At 31.7% G+C, this 21,575-nt stretch overlaps 1 protein-coding gene and 1 long non-coding RNA gene across 3 annotated transcripts; both read right to left on the bottom strand.

The window, feature by feature from the left end:
• Positions 1 to 239: 239 nt before the first annotated feature.
• Positions 240 to 12,008, bottom strand: LOC117684015 (plasminogen-like). Of its 2 annotated transcripts, none has more exons than XM_066073683.1 (5): positions 11,667 to 12,008; positions 3,537 to 3,636; positions 2,501 to 2,701; positions 2,123 to 2,250; positions 240 to 799 (listed from the first exon to the last, which is right to left on the bottom strand). In XM_066073683.1, the coding sequence occupies exons 1-5, from the start codon at positions 11,925 to 11,927 to the stop codon at positions 701 to 703; spliced, it is 789 nt and encodes a 262-aa protein (XP_065929755.1). In that variant the 5' UTR covers positions 11,928 to 12,008; the 3' UTR covers positions 240 to 700. The 2 variants fall into 2 exon arrangements, with proteins under 2 accessions (XP_065929755.1, XP_065929756.1); XM_066073684.1 differs by lacking the exon at positions 11,667 to 12,008 and adding an exon at positions 6,200 to 6,382.
• A 3,660-nt stretch (positions 12,009 to 15,668) lies between these two features.
• On the bottom strand, positions 15,669 to 17,017 carry LOC136272094 (uncharacterized). Its single transcript, XR_010710000.1, has 3 exons — positions 16,714 to 17,017; positions 16,174 to 16,251; positions 15,669 to 15,773 (listed from the first exon to the last, which is right to left on the bottom strand). It is a non-coding gene; the product is annotated as an uncharacterized lncRNA (long non-coding RNA).
• Positions 17,018 to 21,575: the final 4,558 nt, after the last annotated feature.

Here is a 21,575-nt window from a genome sequence, read left to right as displayed (position 1 = left end):
TAATAACAGCATGGTTTTAGTGATTGTATTCCCCTGTCTCTACGATATAGTACATATAACAGCAGCAAATATAATGTAACAGTTTTACTGAAAGCCTTATAGAACAACATGGTTTTAGTTTTCCGTTTCTTCGTACGATGCAGTTCATATAACAACACCGCTTGACTGTCTTCCCTTGTTTTTTCGATATTGTAAAAATAACAGCATCGTTTTACTGATAGTCTTTCCTTTTCCACACAACACAGTATGATAACAATTAGTTTTATTAACAGTCTATTCCTGTATGTACGATAGAGTATATTTAAGAGCTATTGCCCCGAAACAAATGTGCGTCTTTTTAAAGGTTGTTTTTTAAGAGTAACAGTGTAATTATATGATTCAAATTCTGAGAGAAAAAAAACTTCAAACAACACAAAACACGAAAACAGGTACAAAGTATACCCTTTCTATCTTGTTTTGAAAAATAAGGAGACGTTGGCTTATTGTCTCTAGATCTAGTCCTTAATATAAATACCGAATAATGCGAATAAAGACACAATACATTTTTAATTTGATAGTCAGAAATAACTATAAAATGTATTGAAATTAATAAATCAAACTTAAAAAGGACGTCCTAATGTAAATCAATAGCCAAGGCCTATGTGATGCCAAAACAAAGGTACATATTTTAAAGTACGCATTTTTGTCATTTTGTGCTGAATCAACACTTGGGGACGTCACAGTCCTCCCACCGACTGTCCGGGTCCATCGTGTAACACCACGTCCCGTTATGATTGCTCGGATTTCTACAGTAATTTTCCTAGAGAAAAAAATGAAATAAATTAAACAAACGGGTCAATTGTGATTTAACTGACGTCGGCACTTTTAAAAAAAGATATGTATATGTATATGAACTTATTAAGCGATGAATTAACTTTTTATACCTCAAAGCAAAAATCTATGGGGAAAACTTTAAGCATTTTCAGAATGATTATAGCTTGATTTATCAAAAATTTGATATACCGATTTCAAATAATATCAATTGAGTTCTGCTATACTCTACATTTTTTTAAAATAGCACAGAGAGATTTTGATCAATATCCAATTGAAAGAAGCAACCATTGATATTATTGTTTAATCGTTACATCTAACTCTATTCACATTTTTGTTTTAAACTGTAAATCATTAGGTAAGAATAGCATAGTGATCGGTAAAAAAAAAGCATTTAGCCTACTATACTGGTGGTCCCCCCCCCCTTCCTCCCTTTTTAGAAGTATAATATCATATTAATACTGACGTACAAATGGATAATAATATACTCTTGTGTTCATGCACAGTATGAAATTATGTATGTGAACTTATGGAGAAAATCAGAAACGTCCATTTCTGTGTGAACGTTTTACGGGTCAAATGGTCATACTTTTTACATCATAATGATCATTGCACGCCCTGATCGTTTGACGGTAAACATAAATACACGGTTATTCTAATAGTTCTAACAATTTACATATTTCAAACGTTTATATTAGAATTTAACAGCGATTTTAAAAAACCTACCGTGATATAGATTTGGTTGGTACGAAACCTAGTTCATATCCCGGTGATTGTGTTTAAAACCACGCCGTTATTTTCTTTAAATACATTTATATAGAACAGCAACCAATTGCTACTAGAAAAACAGTCTTAAATATCTGAAACAGCGGACCGGTAAATGATTGAAAAAAGGAATACTGTGCTTGTACGAACGTGGCCCTTTTAGACTATATTAATCTTATAATTTAGACCTTAAGTAAGATACAAAGAAACATCCACATTTTAAAGCTAAATTATTTGAAAAGTTTTCTTCTCTATAAATGACAGTTTATGACTAAAAGTATTAAATCGAAATAATTGATGATGATCTTATTGATAATTTGTTGGCCTTCCAGTCTCCTTAATTGCCATAGATAAGTCTAGGTTGACAGGAATATTATGTATTTTCCCCATTTCATATATTTCAAAACTCTCTGATGTTAATGTAATAACGATTCTTGGTTACAATGAGCAATTCATTCATACACATAAATATGCTCAGAGAAAAATCTTTGAACAGTACATTGAAAATTCTGTTATGTAGTGTTTATAACCATCAAGTAAGACATACCGGGTTGTTTGGGTAGGAGTGACTCTGCGGTGTCTGTGAGTCCCAACGCTGACACGTTTTGCCGGTATATGTCACGTTTTTGCTCCCCCAGTAATTTTCTCCTTTAGGATCGGTCGACTCAATGCATACTGCAACGACATATTCGTGCAAAATCACGAACTACTTTGAGTATCATAATATCTTAATAGAATGAATATATATATATATATATATATATATATATATATATATATATATATATATATATATATATATATATATATATATATATATATATATATATACTAGGGATGTAAGTACTAAATAAATGAACTTACGCGTATTTAAGTTCCCTCCCCCCCCCTTCCTAACAAAAAACCCAAACAAATTAAGATTTACCTAGGCATCTCGGCGTTTCCCACTGTCCGTTAGCGAGACACGTTATAGTCTCCTTGCCCAATGCAACTGTTCCTTGAGGGCATGTGAAGTTTCTACTCTCCCCAACGTTACCCGGTGTGTTATTTCCAGTGTAAGATGATAGATCAACTGATATATTGGCACTGTATCCGATGTATGGTGGGGGTGTCGCCTCAACACATCCTGTTGATATTCGTTTAATTTATGAGATTGCAATATAATTATTGCATACAGGGAGATATTCGCCAACGTTTTATTTTCGCCTCTTTCGTCCTCGTTGTCATCGAGCAAATACAAGACCGAATGAATTGAAATTGCATGATTTTATTTTATCATTCAAGACGGGGCAAACCATTTTGCAAACATTACACGGGGTGAAAATAAGCCAGAATACAGTCATTCATTTACGTAGCGGTGATACACTACAATTGTATCTCAAAAATGGCTTGCAAATCGAATTATTTTAAAATTTCTAAATAAATGATCAATAAAGCTGGTGACCGTTTTTGTAGCCACAATGGACATCTCAACATGAATGGTATCTACGGTGCATAGCTTAATAAAATATCATAAATAGCAGTTTATTGGAATGACCACAAAATGGCTATTGAACATGTTTTATAATAAAGACATGTAAAGTATAAGACCTTGCTGCCTCCTTTAGTGCAGAAATGGACATGGTGGATCAAGTAAGCTCAACTAATGACTTTTGGTTATTTTTTTAAAAACGTATAACATCTAATCCAACTTGACAAGACTTATATACCTGTAAGCCATTATAGACTAATGTTTGATACAGAAACAAGTTAAAAATTTAGATTCAATAAAAAATAATAATACCGTTGGGTATTTAAGCTTTTGGGTAACATAGAAATTGTTGCTAAATCAAAAGTTCGAAGACACATCACGTACATATTATAAAAGTAGTCATTGAAAATGTAGAGTACTTGGCGCCAATATATTATAATACTGAAAAAATACTCAGTAGTGAGCATAAAAGGACCGTCATTCATCTCACGTGATATGAAGCAGGAAGATTTGTTAGTGGAATGCGAAACACGCATTTGTCCTCTCAGGCACGTCAAATTCCCGCCTTCTCCTTGTTGTGATGTTAATTCCTAAAAATAGGAAAAGGAATGGTAACGTGTAAGAAGATGGGTGGATAAGGCGCGTAAAATGCCCATACACCATCCGACATGCTACTGAACAATTAAAGTATCAATAAATCTGATGGTTATTTTTTAAAATCATTTAAAACAATATATATTTAACAAATCATTAATTTTTAACCTATAGGTATGTTCAATACTTGGAATATGTTGACTCAAACAGGAATATACGTATCAAAACCTGTCAATACTGTCATATTTTAGAAGTTCAATGCATTTTCTTTTATAGAGTGGGTCTGTGCTCCATATAGTCTAATTATGGTCTATTGAAAAACAAACCGATTTCAAACAACAAAAACGTGGAGAGATGACACACTCTACATTAAAAATATCATTTTGTATCCCAACAATTGAACGTTTTGAAAAAATAATACAAGTCCGGTAGATCGTGGCCAAAGTCACACATAATATTTAAAGAGACCACTTTATTGTGTCTAAAATGGCTCAGTGGTTAACGTACCTGACATCAGTAACCTTATATATCTAGGGTTTTTATGGAATAGGTTCGATACCACCAAATTTTCCGACAATATTTTTTTTTGTTAAATATATTAAAAACTGACTATAGTTAGAAATTTTGCCTTTGCAAACTTGTATCATAATATATTTGAATAGATTTAATTGGGGGAAAATAAATTTAAAATGTGTTTCACTGCTTAACCGAATGGGCATTTGCGCCATATTATTCCCCCATCTTCAAATTCCATACTATTAGATACACTGAATATTGACTAGGACAGTAAATAGAAAGAAATAATCTATTAAAGACAGATGCTATGGACCGTAATAAGAAGTTTTAACAAACTGATCTTTGCAATAGCTAACACCTCTATACTATAAAGACACAATTTAATAGATACAGTATACACGTATATACCAAATTTTAACTACAAAATCCTTTATTTGAACTAAAAGTGAGTTCTACATCTTCCGTGTAACTCTAGAAATGAAATGACTCTCGGATTTTTGTTTATCATTTGAAGAGCATTTGACTAAATACATTTTGAGCAAAACCGTGATCATGACCATATAAAATGTTAGAATATCTATTTAAATAAATTAAAGGTAATAGGAAACGGATTTTAAAAATATTATGAAATTGACTCAATCTAAACATTTCATAAAAGACCAAATTTTTGTTATATTCCTCAGCAAACACACGTTTATCCTGAGTACTGTCGGTAAAAGCAGTGGTTCCTTATATAACATTTTCCCATAGCGAAAATAGTTTATTTAGTTCACAAACGAAAACGTGCTATGGCGATAAGTTCCTATATAACATTTACCTAATTGTGGAAAAGCCAAAAAAGTCGTTGAATTAAATTAGAAGAAAACTTTATTGGCTGGATTTCACAAAACGATCGTATGATCTATCATAAGACGTTATAAGTACTAGTACCTGTCCAGTAATATCAGTTTGTTTTTTTAAGGATATGTGAACCCGACATGAAACTAATTGAATAATTGATCTGCATTCACAATCATAGATGTGCATTGCACACTAAATGTAAGACATTTGTCAGACAAACTCGGATTAAATTATATACCCCGGTATGTACAATATAAATGAAGGACATAATTTACACCTGATTTGAATTAACAAGGGTGTCTCAATTCTCTAGTTTTAATGCACAAATCAATCATTGAATGTTTAATGATTCAATGTTTGGAAGACACAAATTCTAGTGAATTTAGGGACCAAAAAAATCTCATTATCTGTCCATACAAGTGAAATATTCTCAAGATGAATTGATTTTCCTATTTAAATAAATATGCATTTATACTCTTTATGTTTTATGCAGTTGCCATACATTTGAAATAAGAGAGTAAGAAGTTAAAATTGTATACTTCATGCGGAGAAATTATCAATAGATCTGCGATGTAGATACTACATGCAGCCAGACATTATCCAATTTAATTATGTATAAATTACTTCAGACTAGACAATAAGACATTAAAATAATATACATGCATATTGATAGAATCAAAATAACAACGACAAAAATGTAGCTTAAATCTGTCGTAATATTTTTTGCTTCATTATAAGTTATTTAAGGGTGTGTGATCTTTCAGGAGCGGCGCGGATCAGAAACCCTTGACTTACGAAGATGAAATATTTCAGGGTTTAAACAATATTGATTTACATACTAGAATGAAAATTGATTTAGAAGTTTCCTAAGAAATCTGTTCTTCGTTCCTGTGAAAATCTCTGAGTAAAAAAAAGCGATGACGTTTTAATTAAGAATTTCAATTGCATTTCTTTTAGCTGTGTATGTTTCTATAAAAATCGTCAACGTGTGATCGAAACAGTAGTTTTTGACAGACAGATTTGGGGCTTGAACAAATTTAACAAGCAATAAGATTAGAGTCCAAACAAAACAAAATATGACATGACAGGCCAGAGATGATGAAAGGGCATCTACTGATCTTTAGCCCCATTAATATTAGCTTCGCCCTCCAAACTGTTACACCGTAAAACATATTAATCTGTAACGTTAACATAATACCCTACCATGCTTACTGCTTGCACATGACAGGTTTAGATCACAGGGAACTGGTGTATGGTCTCGTCCTTTTTTCACTCCCTTTTTATGACATCCGACATCGGTTTTTATTCGCAAAATTAGTCATACACTAATGATATCCATTAATTTTTGTCATTCCGACTTGTTTGTTTACATTGAGATTTGGGGAATTACCGGAAATAGGCGCAAGTATGTCGTTAACTTTATGTTTGTAAATCATTAAAAAAGTAAAACCTTTTGATATAAATGTTGATATAAATGATATGTTATGCAAGTTCATTAACTTACACACATTGTATAACTGTATACCCTTAAATTAAGCAAATAAACCGTCGCTGTGGAAATACGACAGCTCATCGCCAGATGACAGTTCGCGTTGCGCAATGAACTTGTTTTTGTCAGGTTCACATATCCTTAATACAGACTTTTCAAACCTCCAAGAGATGGGAACATCACTGGTATGTGTTAACGAGGTCATTCCTAATACAAGACACACTGTGGAAAAATGTAAGACTAATGTAAAGAACTGAAACCATGAGTGATGAAGAGAAGAGCTGATAATCAGATTATTGTTTCTCTTATGTTCATTCTGATAAAGCATTTCCCAATTGATGACCTGGATCATTTATTTGGTAATTTAAGGATGACAATATTTATTTGAACATTTGTGATATAATATTAAGACAATTAATAAGCAACACATCATATCCTGAAATATGAAACAGGACCAAACCAGTGATAATCTACCATTTATGATTTATTACATTTACTTGGATTTGAAAACCTTTTATGAAACTCAAAAAGTCATGAATGATTTGGACATATAATGCATACAATAAAGAATTATTATCGTAAAAGAATATATATTATGATAATGCATATGCTATTAGAAATACAATTGGTAGATATCAAAAGTTGTTTATACCAAGTGCAATTATCAATTTTTTGCTATTTATCATTTCTTCAAAACAACATTAAAAATAAGAGTGTGATAATAGGAAATAGTATTTTTTGCAATTTTTCTAGCTCTGGTCACGTCAAAAATTGTCACTTTTTTAGTGATCAGAGGAAATTTGAACTAAAATAGCGGATTAAAAAAAAGGAATTCTTATGATCCATTTTTAGATAAATAAGGTATCTTATTAACCTTTTTAATATTTTGGTGAGACAAGTTTTCTAGTTAATTGTAAACATGTCTTTTATGACATTTTTAATTTGCATTTAAGTTTTTTTTTTCTCGTTCTAATTTTTTGAACATGGGTAAGTTTGAAGGTCGTTGCCATGGAAACGAACTCATTTACATATGCTTAAAATGTCTTTTTTGACAAAAACGAATCGATTAGCTAGAGTCTGTTAAACAATTTTTTTCAATTATTCAATTAGTTTCGTGTCGGGTTCACATATTTTAAAGCAGGTTTACTTTGTTCTACCATTGGTACCAAAACTCGTTTCCATGTTTAAATGTTTATGGACAGTAACCCAAACATAGACGATTATTGCGAACTGTTAAAACAAAGATCATTCAGCAGCCATCCAGCTACGATATCAAATGCTAATATAACTTGCAATAAATATACATGTAATGTAATTACTGGTTTTTTTTTATTTATATCAAACTATCAATGCCAGTCTACATGTGCCGTCTGGAGCTAGATTCACAGTGAGGTGACGAGAGGAACTTCCACTAAGTTCGATCAAAAACAATATTTTCGAAAAGAAGATGTTCCTCAGAAATGAAACAAAATTAATATCGACATGACCATAAATCTTTTTTTTTTCAATTGTTCTTTGACTTTCTATTTCCGAATAATTAAATCGCATTCTTAAATCAACATTTCAAGCTCCACATCTTGTGAATTCGATAACGAAGATAGCAATAAAAATTATAAAAGTCAATAACTTAAGGTGATTTAAATTATATATAGAAATCACAATATGCAATTCAAATAATTTGTATAAATAAGAGATCACAACACTTTATATGTTGACAATACAATAAAAAAGGACAGTTTTATAGTTGAAACACAACAATAATTATTGTTGGCCCCGATAAGCGTCCGTATATAACAGCCTTTTGATGTTGCGTTATCTAAAACACGATACGTTCTCATAAATAGATTGTCATATATGATTGTTTCAAATTTAATTACGGCAAATATCTAGTCAGTGACTTCAATGAAGCTTTCTGACATGTTTCTGAAGACTGAAACACTTTAATCTTTCCAAGTCGAATTTCACAATGTCACAGTAAAATAATGCATATAAACTATGCCGCTTTAAAACATAACACGAATGACGAATTTACGTAGGCGACCTGTCTATTTCAAAGAGAATTATTCACTAAGATTTTATCGGGAATTATTAGTTTTCTAGTGTTCGGTTAATCAAATACTGGAAAAAGCATTCAGAATTTTATTTTTAGAAACTTTATATTTCATCTTTTTAAAAGCACTTCTAATGTAGAATCATGATCATCAATTGTGTTCAAATAAAACTCTCCTCAAGTATACATCTAAACATGTATGATTTTGAACTTTATTATGGTCCACAAAAAGTTCAATCAGTTTGTATCCCAAATGTAATGAAACCAATGTTGTAAATTGATTAAAATATTTACATAATTAACCAAGAACTGTTTACGTCTTGGTTGTTTCATATACGTTTGATTTGTTTTTGGGGTTTTTTTTGGTTTTTTTTTGGGGGGGTGGCATTCGTTTATTTCCAATTTTACCAAAAAATATGCCCGCCATGATGTGTCTGCATCTACGCTCCAGGCATCTGTCTCTTGAGCTCATGGAGCTTTGCAGATAGTTACTATGCGTACAGCTTTAAAGTATTAGATGTATAACGACCACATTTTGTACCTAAAAAATGAATGGTCCGATATTCTTAATCATGATGTCATTTTGAAGGTGTTATCAAAATGAAATATTCCACTGAAGGAATTTTCAAAATTTTGATTATAGTCCAACCAATTACACCTTGAATTTTGCATTGAAGTCTATGGGCAACATATGTTTTATTAAGATATTGGAAAAAATAACTTATAATTTGTAAAACTCTTTTGGTTAATGCATGCATAAACTGTCTCTTTATTAAAATATGAAATAAAATAATCATTTACCGCAGATATTTTAAAGAAATTAAAATTTTCTTTTTTTTCATCAAGTGGAGATAACTTTAAAAAAAACTTAAGGTGCAAAATGACCAGCTCCTTATATCTTGTCTGTCAAATGAATTTGGTCCATTTTTTTCATAGTTATCTAGAAATATATATTTAACTACTTTACAATGATTCAAAATTGTTCAATATCCCTTAATTATACATTGAATACCTTAATTATAATCATTGTGTCAAATAATGAAGTTACAATGTTGCTGAAACTTTGCTAAGTATACTTTGCTTTGTATCTTAAGTTGACATTCCATGTTAACAGACAAGAAGTCATCATTTATGGGCGCGAAAGCCAAACAAATTGCATCGTTTTAACATAATTAATTCTCAATATATATCCCACGCATTTAATTTGCATTAATGCAAATCTATTCAAAACGCAAAACAATATTATGCTTTGATCAAAGTCACCAAACCTTGAATTGAGCGGTTGAATCATCCAAAATATAGCGGCTTGTTTATATAAACTTTTACATATCTTTGTACAAGTTGTCATAATTTTGACAAAATATAGATTTTATAAGAAGATGGCATTGATTTTAATGTGCCGTTGAAAGGTTTAACACAACATCAAGAGACGGTTTTACGTTTCTGTACTGAACCCATAGGAAATACCTAGAAAGTTCCCTGAGTGTTAAAGACAGGGACGTAGCTCATTGTTTGCTAAAAACATTCTTGAACGCTCTTATTAATTCTTAAACTTCAATTCAAAAGTAAAAAAGAAGGGTTGAATCCTAGGGTTATATTCGGAACCATTTTAACTTAGATTATTTTATGGAAGCGAAACAGTAAAAAGCATCCCAAAAATATATTTTCTAAAATTTTAACAAAATAGTGCATAAAATATAAAATACATTGTATCTTTTTTGTTAAATCAAGATAATTTTAGTCGGTAAAGATGGTCCTATCAATTAAGAGCTTTGATTGATCTAGGGTATACCCCACTTGTCAAAATAACGTCATTATATAGAGTTTGTTGTCCTTATTAAATTGCTTAACTTTGAAAAAATCATATATGACAATATATTTATATGAATACATGTATTTTGTGTTCTAATGCCACAACACAGGGTGGTCATTTAACATTAAAAAGAACATAACCCAGAACAACTGTTATCTTCTAAACAACTGCAGAATGAAAATGAAAGTCACAAGCAAAGTTCTGCCCACCCGACACAGGCAAAGTCCTGCGCACCCGAATTCTGTACGAACTCGAATTTCTGTGTTGGAACAAAATATAGGCTGCATCTATGCTAAGTTTGGACTTAATGTATATAATATCGGGTTGTCCTAAGATCAAGACAAATCTAGATAACTATAGGACTTGACAGTTTTAAAATTGTAAGAGTAACACTTACCCCTTCTCCTCTCACACATACACGCAGACACGGATGTGAAAATTGAAGATTTAAAAAAAAAAAATAATAATAATATATATATATATATATATATATATATATATATATATATATATATATATATATATTTATATATATATTTATATTTATATTATACAAATATTGACTGGGGTTGAGTGCAACATTGATTATATTAGCCCCCGAGGGACGAAATATTGCCCGACGCGAAGCGGAGGGCAATATTATCGTCCCAAGAGGGCTAATATAATCAATGTTGCCCGAAAACACAGTCAACATTTGTTTTGTTATATGAAGAAACAAATCAAAATTAAGAAAGTAATTGAAAACAGATCGCCGTTATTTTCTCGGCTCAACAAAGAATTCACGAATTCAATTCTGTGCAAAGTTCATTTCCAAAATATACTCAACATCAAATGGTCACTGGTGATATTCCGCCGACCGAAAGAATTAATAAACAGATGTTCTACCTGATTTTACTTCACAGTAATTCGCAAATCCTTATATCCGTTATGATAGCAAACCGCCGCATTGCGCGTCCGTTGTTTACTTGCCTTGACTGACTGTCTATTATGACGTCACCTTGTTTTGGAGTCGCGAAGAGTTATTTACGTCATCGTTTACGAATCAACTAATCAGAGGCAATTATTTCAAATAGAGGGAATGTTCTCTAGATATTATTCCTAGCCGGTCAATATCAAAAAAAATATTGACCGGTCAATATTTTTTGGACGAGCTAATATTACAATTATTGACTTTTCGTCTATATAGAGTTATATAGTGAGAATATACTACTGAATATAACAAATATATATGTTTAAACTTGTTTTTAATATTTTGGGTAAGTCTGTACCCTCACCCCTCCCACCCCACCCCCACCCCCCAATCCAGTTAAAAACTCACGTTTGGGAAAGATGTTTTTGAGATATAAATAAAATCCTCCGTCTCTGCGATATTGTCCGTCTCGTGTTGTGAATTCAGCTCGCACTGCAGCCGATTTCTGCTGAAATTGACCGAAAGGCAATCTGCATGACCGGTACACAGTTTCAAACACTGCTGATGTCCTGTTGGACTCACAGTTTTGAAATTAAAACCAATCAGTCTTCTCCCAGTCTCAACGAAATTAATCACACATAAAAGTAAAAGAATTTTGAAACAGATCATTTCAGACACGTTGAATGTAAATCTTTCACTGTAGTACAATTATGATTTAATTTTAACTGCATTCAAACCCCCGAGTTATTTAACAATGAACCAAAAAGATCAATGCTTGCGCAAGCGCGAAAGTGATCGAAAATCGATTTGATTTCTCATCACATTTGACAAGCACTTAATCTACTGAAAGGTGTAAACCGTAAAGATCTTGGGTTTATATACATATTAGATATATCAATTAATTAGTAATAGACCAAAGCGTTCGCATAGAGAGAGAGAGAGAGAGAGAGAGAGAGAGAGAGAGAGAGATAGGGGCTTAATTTTGATTATTTTGAACTTTTATTTTAGTTAGATTCAGTTCAATGCAATTCACTAACACTATCAATGAAACCATACTTGGGGTACATAGTTATATATGCATGAACATATGGTTTCATGCAGGCCCGTCGCTCATCGTTTTTGAAAAAAGGGGGAGGTACACGAAACATTGAAATAAAGCTGAAAAAAATAAAGATAAACAAATCGTCAAATGCATTATTTGTGTCTGTGTGTAAAAGAGGAAATGGTTTCTCATAGAACTCAAATATCATTTTTGTTAATTACTCTTTACTATTTTTATTGTTCCAAAAAAGGGGTAGCCCAGTTACCTCAAAATTTGACCTTCATTATAAAATGTGTAAACCTTATAATATATATACAGTAGATATGTAATTTGCGAGAAAAAAGGTATTGGGGTGCATGCCCATCACTGTCACCCCCCCCCCCCCCCCCCCCCAGCGACGCTTCCAGCCTGTGTTTACAATTGTTGATAACACGTCAGAGGCAGGTCAAATATAACTTGAATAAATATCAAAAGTCAGACTACCGTATAATACCAACACATATAGATGGATAGGCATTTCATTTTATGAAAGATGTTGCACATGTACTTATTGTAATATATATTAATCAAATATCATATGAAGCGGTGTACATATATCGTTAATGTGTAGCCATAGACACTACAGTTCGAAGTAGAGTTTGTCCTTAAAATAGATCTAGTTGATGGCAAAGTTATCTTCTGAAAACAGTTTTGTTCAGCTTTGGGCAGAAACAATCTTATTCTTGCATGCAATGTTTACATTTGGATCCTCAAATTTACAAGATGTCCGCAGATCCCATTTGAACATTTCATGTATACATACAGCTTATCGAAATCATTTAATTAAAATTCATAGTTTTTTTTTTGGTGTTTTTTTTTTTAGATTCGATGCCGCTGCTCAAACGTTTGAGAAAATATATTGATTCATAAACAACGAATTTTAATAAAGGTCAAATCGATTGTCGACTGGTAAATACAAGACTGTACATTAACATTGCCTTATTTTGCTATTATGACCTACATATTACTTTCTTTGTCCGCTCACATTTTTAGCTTTGTTAAATGCAAGCGTTGTATAAAACAGATATTGAATAATTCACGCCGATCCAGAGATAACTGATGGACCGTGTTTGAAATTCATTAAGGCTATTATATTCTTTAATTTATTGATGAAGGTTAACGTTGTGGTGTTGTTGTTTTTTTTTCTAATGGCCCTTTCGCGTCGTACCGTCTTTCTGTAAACAAAAATCATTTTCCAGTAGCACGTATTTCTACTTTTGAGTGTTTTTGCCTCAAGAAATATAAAAAAAAGGATTGTATTAATTTTTCATTGCACTCTGTCCCAATATATCCTTGCAACACATTATGTTTAATTATTTAATATCTATAAAAAAAAATAGGTTCAAGCGTTGGTCATTTTATGCTATGACTAAACACTATATTTGTGTTACGCTTCAATTCACCGCTAAAAACAAGATAAATTTCATAAATATGCAACATTGAATTAGCTACCATTCTTTTAAAATCATTTCAAGTTTTTGCATTGTCGTAAATAGTAAAAAAAAAACCAAAAAACAAACAACAAAAACACGCGTGATTTTAATTGATAATGTTTGCTCCTAGTTAGTAGGTACATGACTTATATTTTTGATCGATCGAGATCTCTCTCTCTCTCTCTCTCTCTCTCTCTCTCTCTCTCTCTCTCTCTCTCTCTCTCAGCCACACACACACCACAGACAGACAGACAGACGGACGGACGGACGGACGAGCTTTTATACTCGATTAAATTAAAAAGGAACAAAAACACAACACAATGGAATTTTTTTTAAAGAGAAAAACTATTAATTGCCACAATTGATTATTGTACAAGTATTCAAAGATATGGTGCCATTTCTTGATTTCAATTACTTAATAATTGTGTGAAACTTAATGAGCAAATAATAAACCGCAATAATTAACGGTGAAATGATTAAACACTGTGCTGTTGGTTGGTAACATCCTTAAAGCATTGTATCGGTTAAACAAAATACTAGGCTCTTGTAATCTCATTACTTGCCGTTAAATTATGGCTTAAAATGTTTAGAATATCGTTTGTCTCATTTTATTTTTTTGCGCCCGGAAACTCAAATTTGTAAAGCATATATGTGCATTTATTCACTCCTTTTTTTATCATTAGTAAGTTAGTAAGTAATTTATTCATTAATTTATTTATAGTGACATGTGTATACATTTCCAAGTGTAATATCAACACAGTAAGCATACGGTAGATTTATTAACACCCGGCCCGTCGGGCCTATATGCCACTTTAAAAACATTACACAGGAAAAAAGAAAAGAAAATAAGACAGCATCAAGTAGTAAACAAAGACATGATTGAACATATACATGTATAAGTATAAAGCTTCCTTTAGAACCTCGTGTTTGCACAGTTTATATGATACAGTATATGTTTATTTTCTGAACAATAAAAGATTGTATACGTGTAAAAGAGAAAAGATTGATATACAAATGTAAGTATTTGGCAACCTGCCAAGGATAATTTTAAATAAGAACAATTAGTGCAACTGTATCTGACAATTCTAGTAATTGATTAAATCCAGTATTTCCGAAAAGGATTCTTTTATAATCGTTATATAAAGGACAATGTAATTATTAATAGTGAATTTCGTTTTCTAAATTTTTGTTTTCCAACAAAAAGTGCAAATTCGCTCCTCAACGGGTTAATTTACCGTGGTATCTACCCGTCTCAATTCTCAATGGTAAAATCCAACATCTAAACTGATCCAAAATTGATCGCAAATGTTCAGGCATGTCCAAAACTACACAATTTTCTCTACCAAAAACTGTTTGAAAGAGTGCGGAAGTACGTAGGTTTGAATATTGATAATCCCACTGTTCCAGACATTTGAATAGAAGAAGTGTATTTTTGATTGAACTATATTTGTGTCAACGATCAGTCTTACTAGACTCAAAATAGAAGTCATGTTCTGTTCAATTCAACTGTGTACTTACACTGTACATCAATATCAAATGCTGGATCTTTGTTTTCAACTATAGCTGGTACATGTGGCACTTGTATGTCAATCAAGTGGGACTGCAGGTGCTAACCTATATAGGTATAATGCAAATCTTTTTAGATTGATTTTATGCTAAACATAAAAATAGTTGTATATTTCTTTATTTTGTATAAAGATTTGGTTTAACTAACAGACAGATGAAATTACAGATAAATGAATAGATTGATTTATAATTTGCCCCTAAAAATAATTCTTTCATCCCATTCATGTGGGTGATGTAGCTTTAAAATTTAATGTTAACTTGCATACATGAGAATATCCAGAATCAAGTCATTTACTGAGAAAGAATGTCTGGTATAATTCATTAACATATGGAAAATGCACTAAATTTCATCGAAAAAAATGTGTCTGATACCATGACTCTTTGATTTTGTGCTGTTGTCTGTGTGAAGAATTCTACAAATCTGTCTACACCACTCTGAAAGTATAATAATAAGGTCTTCTTAACAATTACTTTAAAAATAATACCCATCTGAAAAGCTAAAACCGTAAAATGTATCATTGACAACCCCAAGATGCATATATATCTATAATTCACAAACCTGGTATTGTACAATATATCACATTACATGCAGTTTTAAATTTTTCAAAATTTCTTAAGCTCCAAATCCATTGTTCATGCATGCATATCATGCATGTTCTTAACATTTAACATATGAAAATTATCCTTAAAATGTTTATGATGATATCATTCGACACGTTACAATGCTTTCAATGATTAGAATATAATCCTTTACAATTTCTAATTGTATACATGCATGTTTGTCAGTTTATTACATTTATGTATATAACAGAATAATATACAGCAAAATTATTACCTAGTTCTTCTACATACTCTACATTGAATGATGGGGACACATTTTTCTTATGATCCATTGAGCACCTTTTGCAAATTGCTACAAGTAAATACTGCACATTAGATCAAAGTTCAATTACTACACTGTACATTGTAACACAATTTGACACATGTTTTGATTGTGACAAGTTATTTTTATTTAGTTTATTTTTCATATGATTGTGAAATTAAAGTACTTTTTAAAGCAAAACACATTGTAGTGATCTAAAGTACTAATACACAATAAGACACCCCCCTCCCCCCCCCCACCCGGAAAACAAAACTATCTCTCATTGGACCCCCCCCCCCTTTTTGGAAAAAAAATTTCTGGATCCGCGCATGTATAGTTAAGGTCAATTGTTAAAGTAATTACAGACCCTCATATCTATATTACATCTATATTTAGATATAGAGGTCCTCTTAGATATCACCTGTTTATTAAATACACTAATTTTCTCATAATATTTTATATTACATACTCTTTTAACGTCCTGAATTAAGGTGACTGTAAAAAATAACTTACCTGATCCTACTGGTATAATCTGTCTTGTTTTTAACCAGAGTTCTTTACACATTGTTGGACTGGCCCCTCTGTCAGCTTTCATATTATCCCGATGACCAGGATAATCTTGAACAAGTTCTCTTTGATCTTTTCCACCCTGCTCCCAACTCTTCGCGGTGCTTCAGGCATATTTTTATAGAAATCACTGCCTTATCGATGATGAAATACCCACTTCGATACAATATTACTATGTACTCAGGACATATATGAGCATTAGACATACACCTGTCTAGAATTTGTGCACTTTGTAAACTGTATAAGTGATTCATAATATCCCTGTCACACTCATAAACAGAACATTTAAACTTTTCAAAATTTTCAATCTCACTTTTCAAATACTCTTTAAAAATCCTTGCTTCACCCATGTTTACTTACAATGTTTTGTTGCTATTCAATTTTAAAAGTTTTCTCCCTTCCTCTGCAGAAATTTGAGCAAATTTCGACGCTGCCATTTTGTTCTGCTCCAGACAAAACAATGTGACGTCAATATTCAAGGGCAACTACTCTAATTTTAAAGAATTTCAAAGGGCAACTACTCCAAATACTTAAAGAACTTACGGCATGCAATTTATGTATAAAATACTATGAAATGTCGAAATGAGTAAGCGAAGCGTCGACCAATGACGGCCATATTGCCTCACAGAACAAATATAGAGATATATGAGGCAATCACGTGCTATGTTTAAACCAATAAAAATGTGACATTTCAGTCCAATGGAAAACAACTTTCCGTAGTGAGTCAGTAACTAACCTAATAAGTAATAGCAGCTGTCTATTATTACACTATGTCTGTCTAATATTACAAGGTAGCTATCTTACATTTCTACACGGAAGCTGTCTAATATTACATAGAGTCTGCGTAACTTTAATCACACTTATTGATAAATTCCACACATTTCGGTAATAAAAACGGCACAAGTATGGAAGTTGTTAGTTTTCTTTTTGCAGTACATTTTATGATGTTCATGTAAACATTTCGATAATCAGTGTCCAGATATCTCGAGGTAGATATTTATCTTATGAAAAATATTTGATCCGCCGTTTAATTTATTAACAAATATAAGTGTGAAAATTCCACGTTATATTTTAAAAATAAATAAATTTCGTTTAATCTTATAAATTCAATCTAAAAATTTAAAACTCAATTCCTAACTCCATTAGCTCTACCTCTCCTTTCATGAATTATAAGCACACATTTAACATCCATCTATATTATCTTATGTATCCTATCATTATATTACATTTGAATTTTATTCATTTATTTTCTACAAACCATATAAATTGAATTGTGCAAAAGTTACTATTATCTAAACATATTTACATACTAGTATGTACCTTATATGTTAATTAAGAATATCATCTCATTGTATTACCGTCGAAACTGGCAGAACAATATTCCATTAGAAAGACGACTGTGTTCTTTGTGTATTTCAGAGATATAAGATGAATATCATTTTATATTGAAAAGTCCCTTTTACTGTAATTGATTTTAGAGAGAGAGAGAGAGAGAGAGAGAGAGAGAGAGAGAGAGAGAGAGAGAGAGAGAGAGAGAGAGAATTGAATAATTGGTATACAAACATTTTTTTAAGGAGTTTCATATTTTCAAAATTTCTTAAGCTCCAAATCCATTGTTCATGCATGCATATCATGCATGTTCTTAACATTTAACATATGAAAATTATCCTTAAAATGTTTATGATGATATCATTCGACACGTTACAATGCTTTCAATGATTAGAATATAATCCTTTACAATTTCTAATTGTATACATGCATGTTTGTCAGTTTATTACATTTATGTATATAACAGAATAATATACAGCAAAATTATTACCTAGTTCTTCTACATACTCTACATTGAATGATGGGGACACATTTTTCTTATGATCCATTGAGCACCTTTTGCAAATTGCTACAAGTAAATACTGCACATTAGATCAAAGTTCAATTACTACACTGTACATTGTAACACAATTTGACACATGTTTTGATTGTGACAAGTTATTTTTATTTAGTTTATTTTTCATATGATTGTGAAATTAAAGTACTTTTTAAAGCAAAACACATTGTAGTGATCTAAAGTACTAATACACAATAAGACACCCCCCTCCCCCCCCCCCCACCCGGAAAACAAAACTATCTCTCATTGGACCCCCCCCCCCTTTTTGGAAAAAAAATTTCTGGATCCGCGCATGTATAGTTAAGGTCAATTGTTAAAGTAATTACAGACCCTCATATATATATTACATCTATATTTAGATATAGAGGTCCTCTTAGATATCACCTGTTTATTAAATACACTAATTTTCTCATAATATTTTATATTACATACTCTTTTAACGTCCTGAATTAAGGTGACTGTAAAAAATAACTTACCTGATCCTACTGGTATAATCTGTCTTGTTTTTAACCAGAGTTCTTTACACATTGTTGGACTGGCCCCTCTGTCAGCTTTCATATTATCCCGATGACCAGGATAATCTTGAACAAGTTCTCTTTGATCTTTTCCACCCTGCTCCCAACTCTTCGCGGTGCTTCAGGCATATTTTTATAGAAATCACTGCCTTATCGATGATGAAATACCCACTTCGATACAATATTACTATGTACTCAGGACATATATGAGCATTAGACATACACCTGTCTAGAATTTGTGCACTTTGTAAACTGTATAAGTGATTCATAATATCCCTGTCACACTCATAAACAGAACATTTAAACTTTTCAAAATTTTCAATCTCACTTTTCAAATACTCTTTAAAAATCCTTGCTTCACCCATGTTTACTTACAATGTTTTGTTGCTATTCAATTTTAAAAGTTTTCTCCCTTCCTCTGCAGAAATTTGAGCAAATTTCGACGCTGCCATTTTGTTCTGCTCCAGACAAAACAATGTGACGTCAATATTCAAGGGCAACTACTCTAATTTTAAAGAATTTCAAAGGGCAACTACTCCAAATACTTAAAGAACTTACGGCATGCAATTTATGTATAAAATACTATGAAATGTCGAAATGAGTAAGCGAAGCGTCGACCAATGACGGCCATATTGCCTCACAGAACAAATATAGAGATATATGAGGCAATCACGTGCTATGTTTAAACCAATAAAAATGTGACATTTCAGTCCAATGGAAAACAACTTTCCGTAGTGAGTCAGTAACTAACCTAATAAGTAATAGCAGCTGTCTATTATTACACTATGTCTGTCTAATATTACAAGGTAGCTATCTTACATTTCTACACGGAAGCTGTCTAATATTACATAGAGTCTGCGTAACTTTAATCACACTTATTGATAAATTCCACACATTTCGGTAATAAAAACGGCACAAGTATGGAAGTTGTTAGTTTTCTTTTTGCAGTACATTTTATGATGTTCATGTAAACATTTCGATAATCAGTGTCCAGATATCTCGAGGTAGATATTTATCTTATGAAAAATATTTGATCCGCCGTTTAATTTATTAACAAATATAAGTGTGAAAATTCCACGTTATATTTTAAAAATAAATAAATTTCGTTTAATCTTATAAATTCAATCTAAAAATTTAAAACTCAATTCCTAACTCCATTAGCTCTACCTCTCCTTTCATGAATTATAAGCACACATTTAACATCCATCTATATTATCTTATGTATCCTATCATTATATTACATTTGAATTTTATTCATTTATTTTCTACAAACCATATAAATTGAATTGTGCAAAAGTTACTATTATCTAAACATATTTACATACTAGTATGTACCTTATATGTTAATTAAGAATATCATCTCATTGTATTACCGTCGAAACTGGCAGAACAATATTCCATTAGAAAGACGACTGTGTTCTTTGTGTATTTCAGAGATATAAGATGAATATCATTTTATATTGAAAAGTCCCTTTTACTGTAATTGATTTTAGAGAGAGAGAGAGAGAGAGAGAGAGAGAGAGAGAGAGAGAGAGAGAGAGAGAGAGAGAGAGAGAGAGAGAGAGAGAATTGAATAATTGGTATACAAACATTTTTTTAAGGAGTTTCATATTTCAGGTAAAGGCTAAAACTAGGCACATTCAAATAATAATCTTTTTGTAACCCCATATTTAATATGCATACATACCATACAAATGGAGAATTGATTATCAAGAAATGTAGCTGAATAATAAAAAATGTTAGTTTTACTTGAATTACGGAACTCCTTAAGATATTCACTAATTATCTAATAATCAAACATCTAATCAAAATAGCTTTAAAATAGATCCTCATACGTTATTTTAAGGTATGTGTGCAGTGTGACGTAACACTTGGAGTTTCTTATTACCTCCAGGTACGTATCCTTGTAAGATAGATGTGGGAGTTCTTTATACCTACCATACTGGCCAAACATTCGCTTTCTGATATGAAGTAATTCCTTTCATGTTTGTTGATCGACCGTCCACCAAATATACTTGCGCGCTCTTGTCCGTTGTCATCAAAATGTCCAAGAATAAATCCTAATGCAGTAGTTAGGATAAATGAGTTGGAGATGTCTGGATATTCTAAAACCGATGACGATGAAAGAGCTGTTTTCAGCAGATCAAAGACTGTTTGACTTTCATCACACCATTGGATTTGTTAGTTAATTTTCCCCTTTATCTATTTGACTTAGTTTTGCATTAAAGCGAATATATTCACTTATATTACAGGCCTATAAAGAAATATGTATGTATTTATCATTCCAACAAGATATTTTTTTCATATCAGAAATGAAAAGACCCCAAGGTGTTTGGGCCTTGGGACTTAGGAACGATAACTCTTACCTGAGGAACTTTCATACCAATTAAAATTTAAAATATTATTTG

The sequence above is a fragment of the Magallana gigas genome, chromosome 10 (assembly GCF_963853765.1).
Source record: "Magallana gigas chromosome 10, xbMagGiga1.1, whole genome shotgun sequence".
NCBI classification, from domain to species: domain Eukaryota; kingdom Metazoa; phylum Mollusca; class Bivalvia; order Ostreida; family Ostreidae; genus Magallana; species Magallana gigas.
Note: the sequence above shows the minus strand (reverse complement) of the source record. Positions and strands in the feature narration are given on the sequence as shown.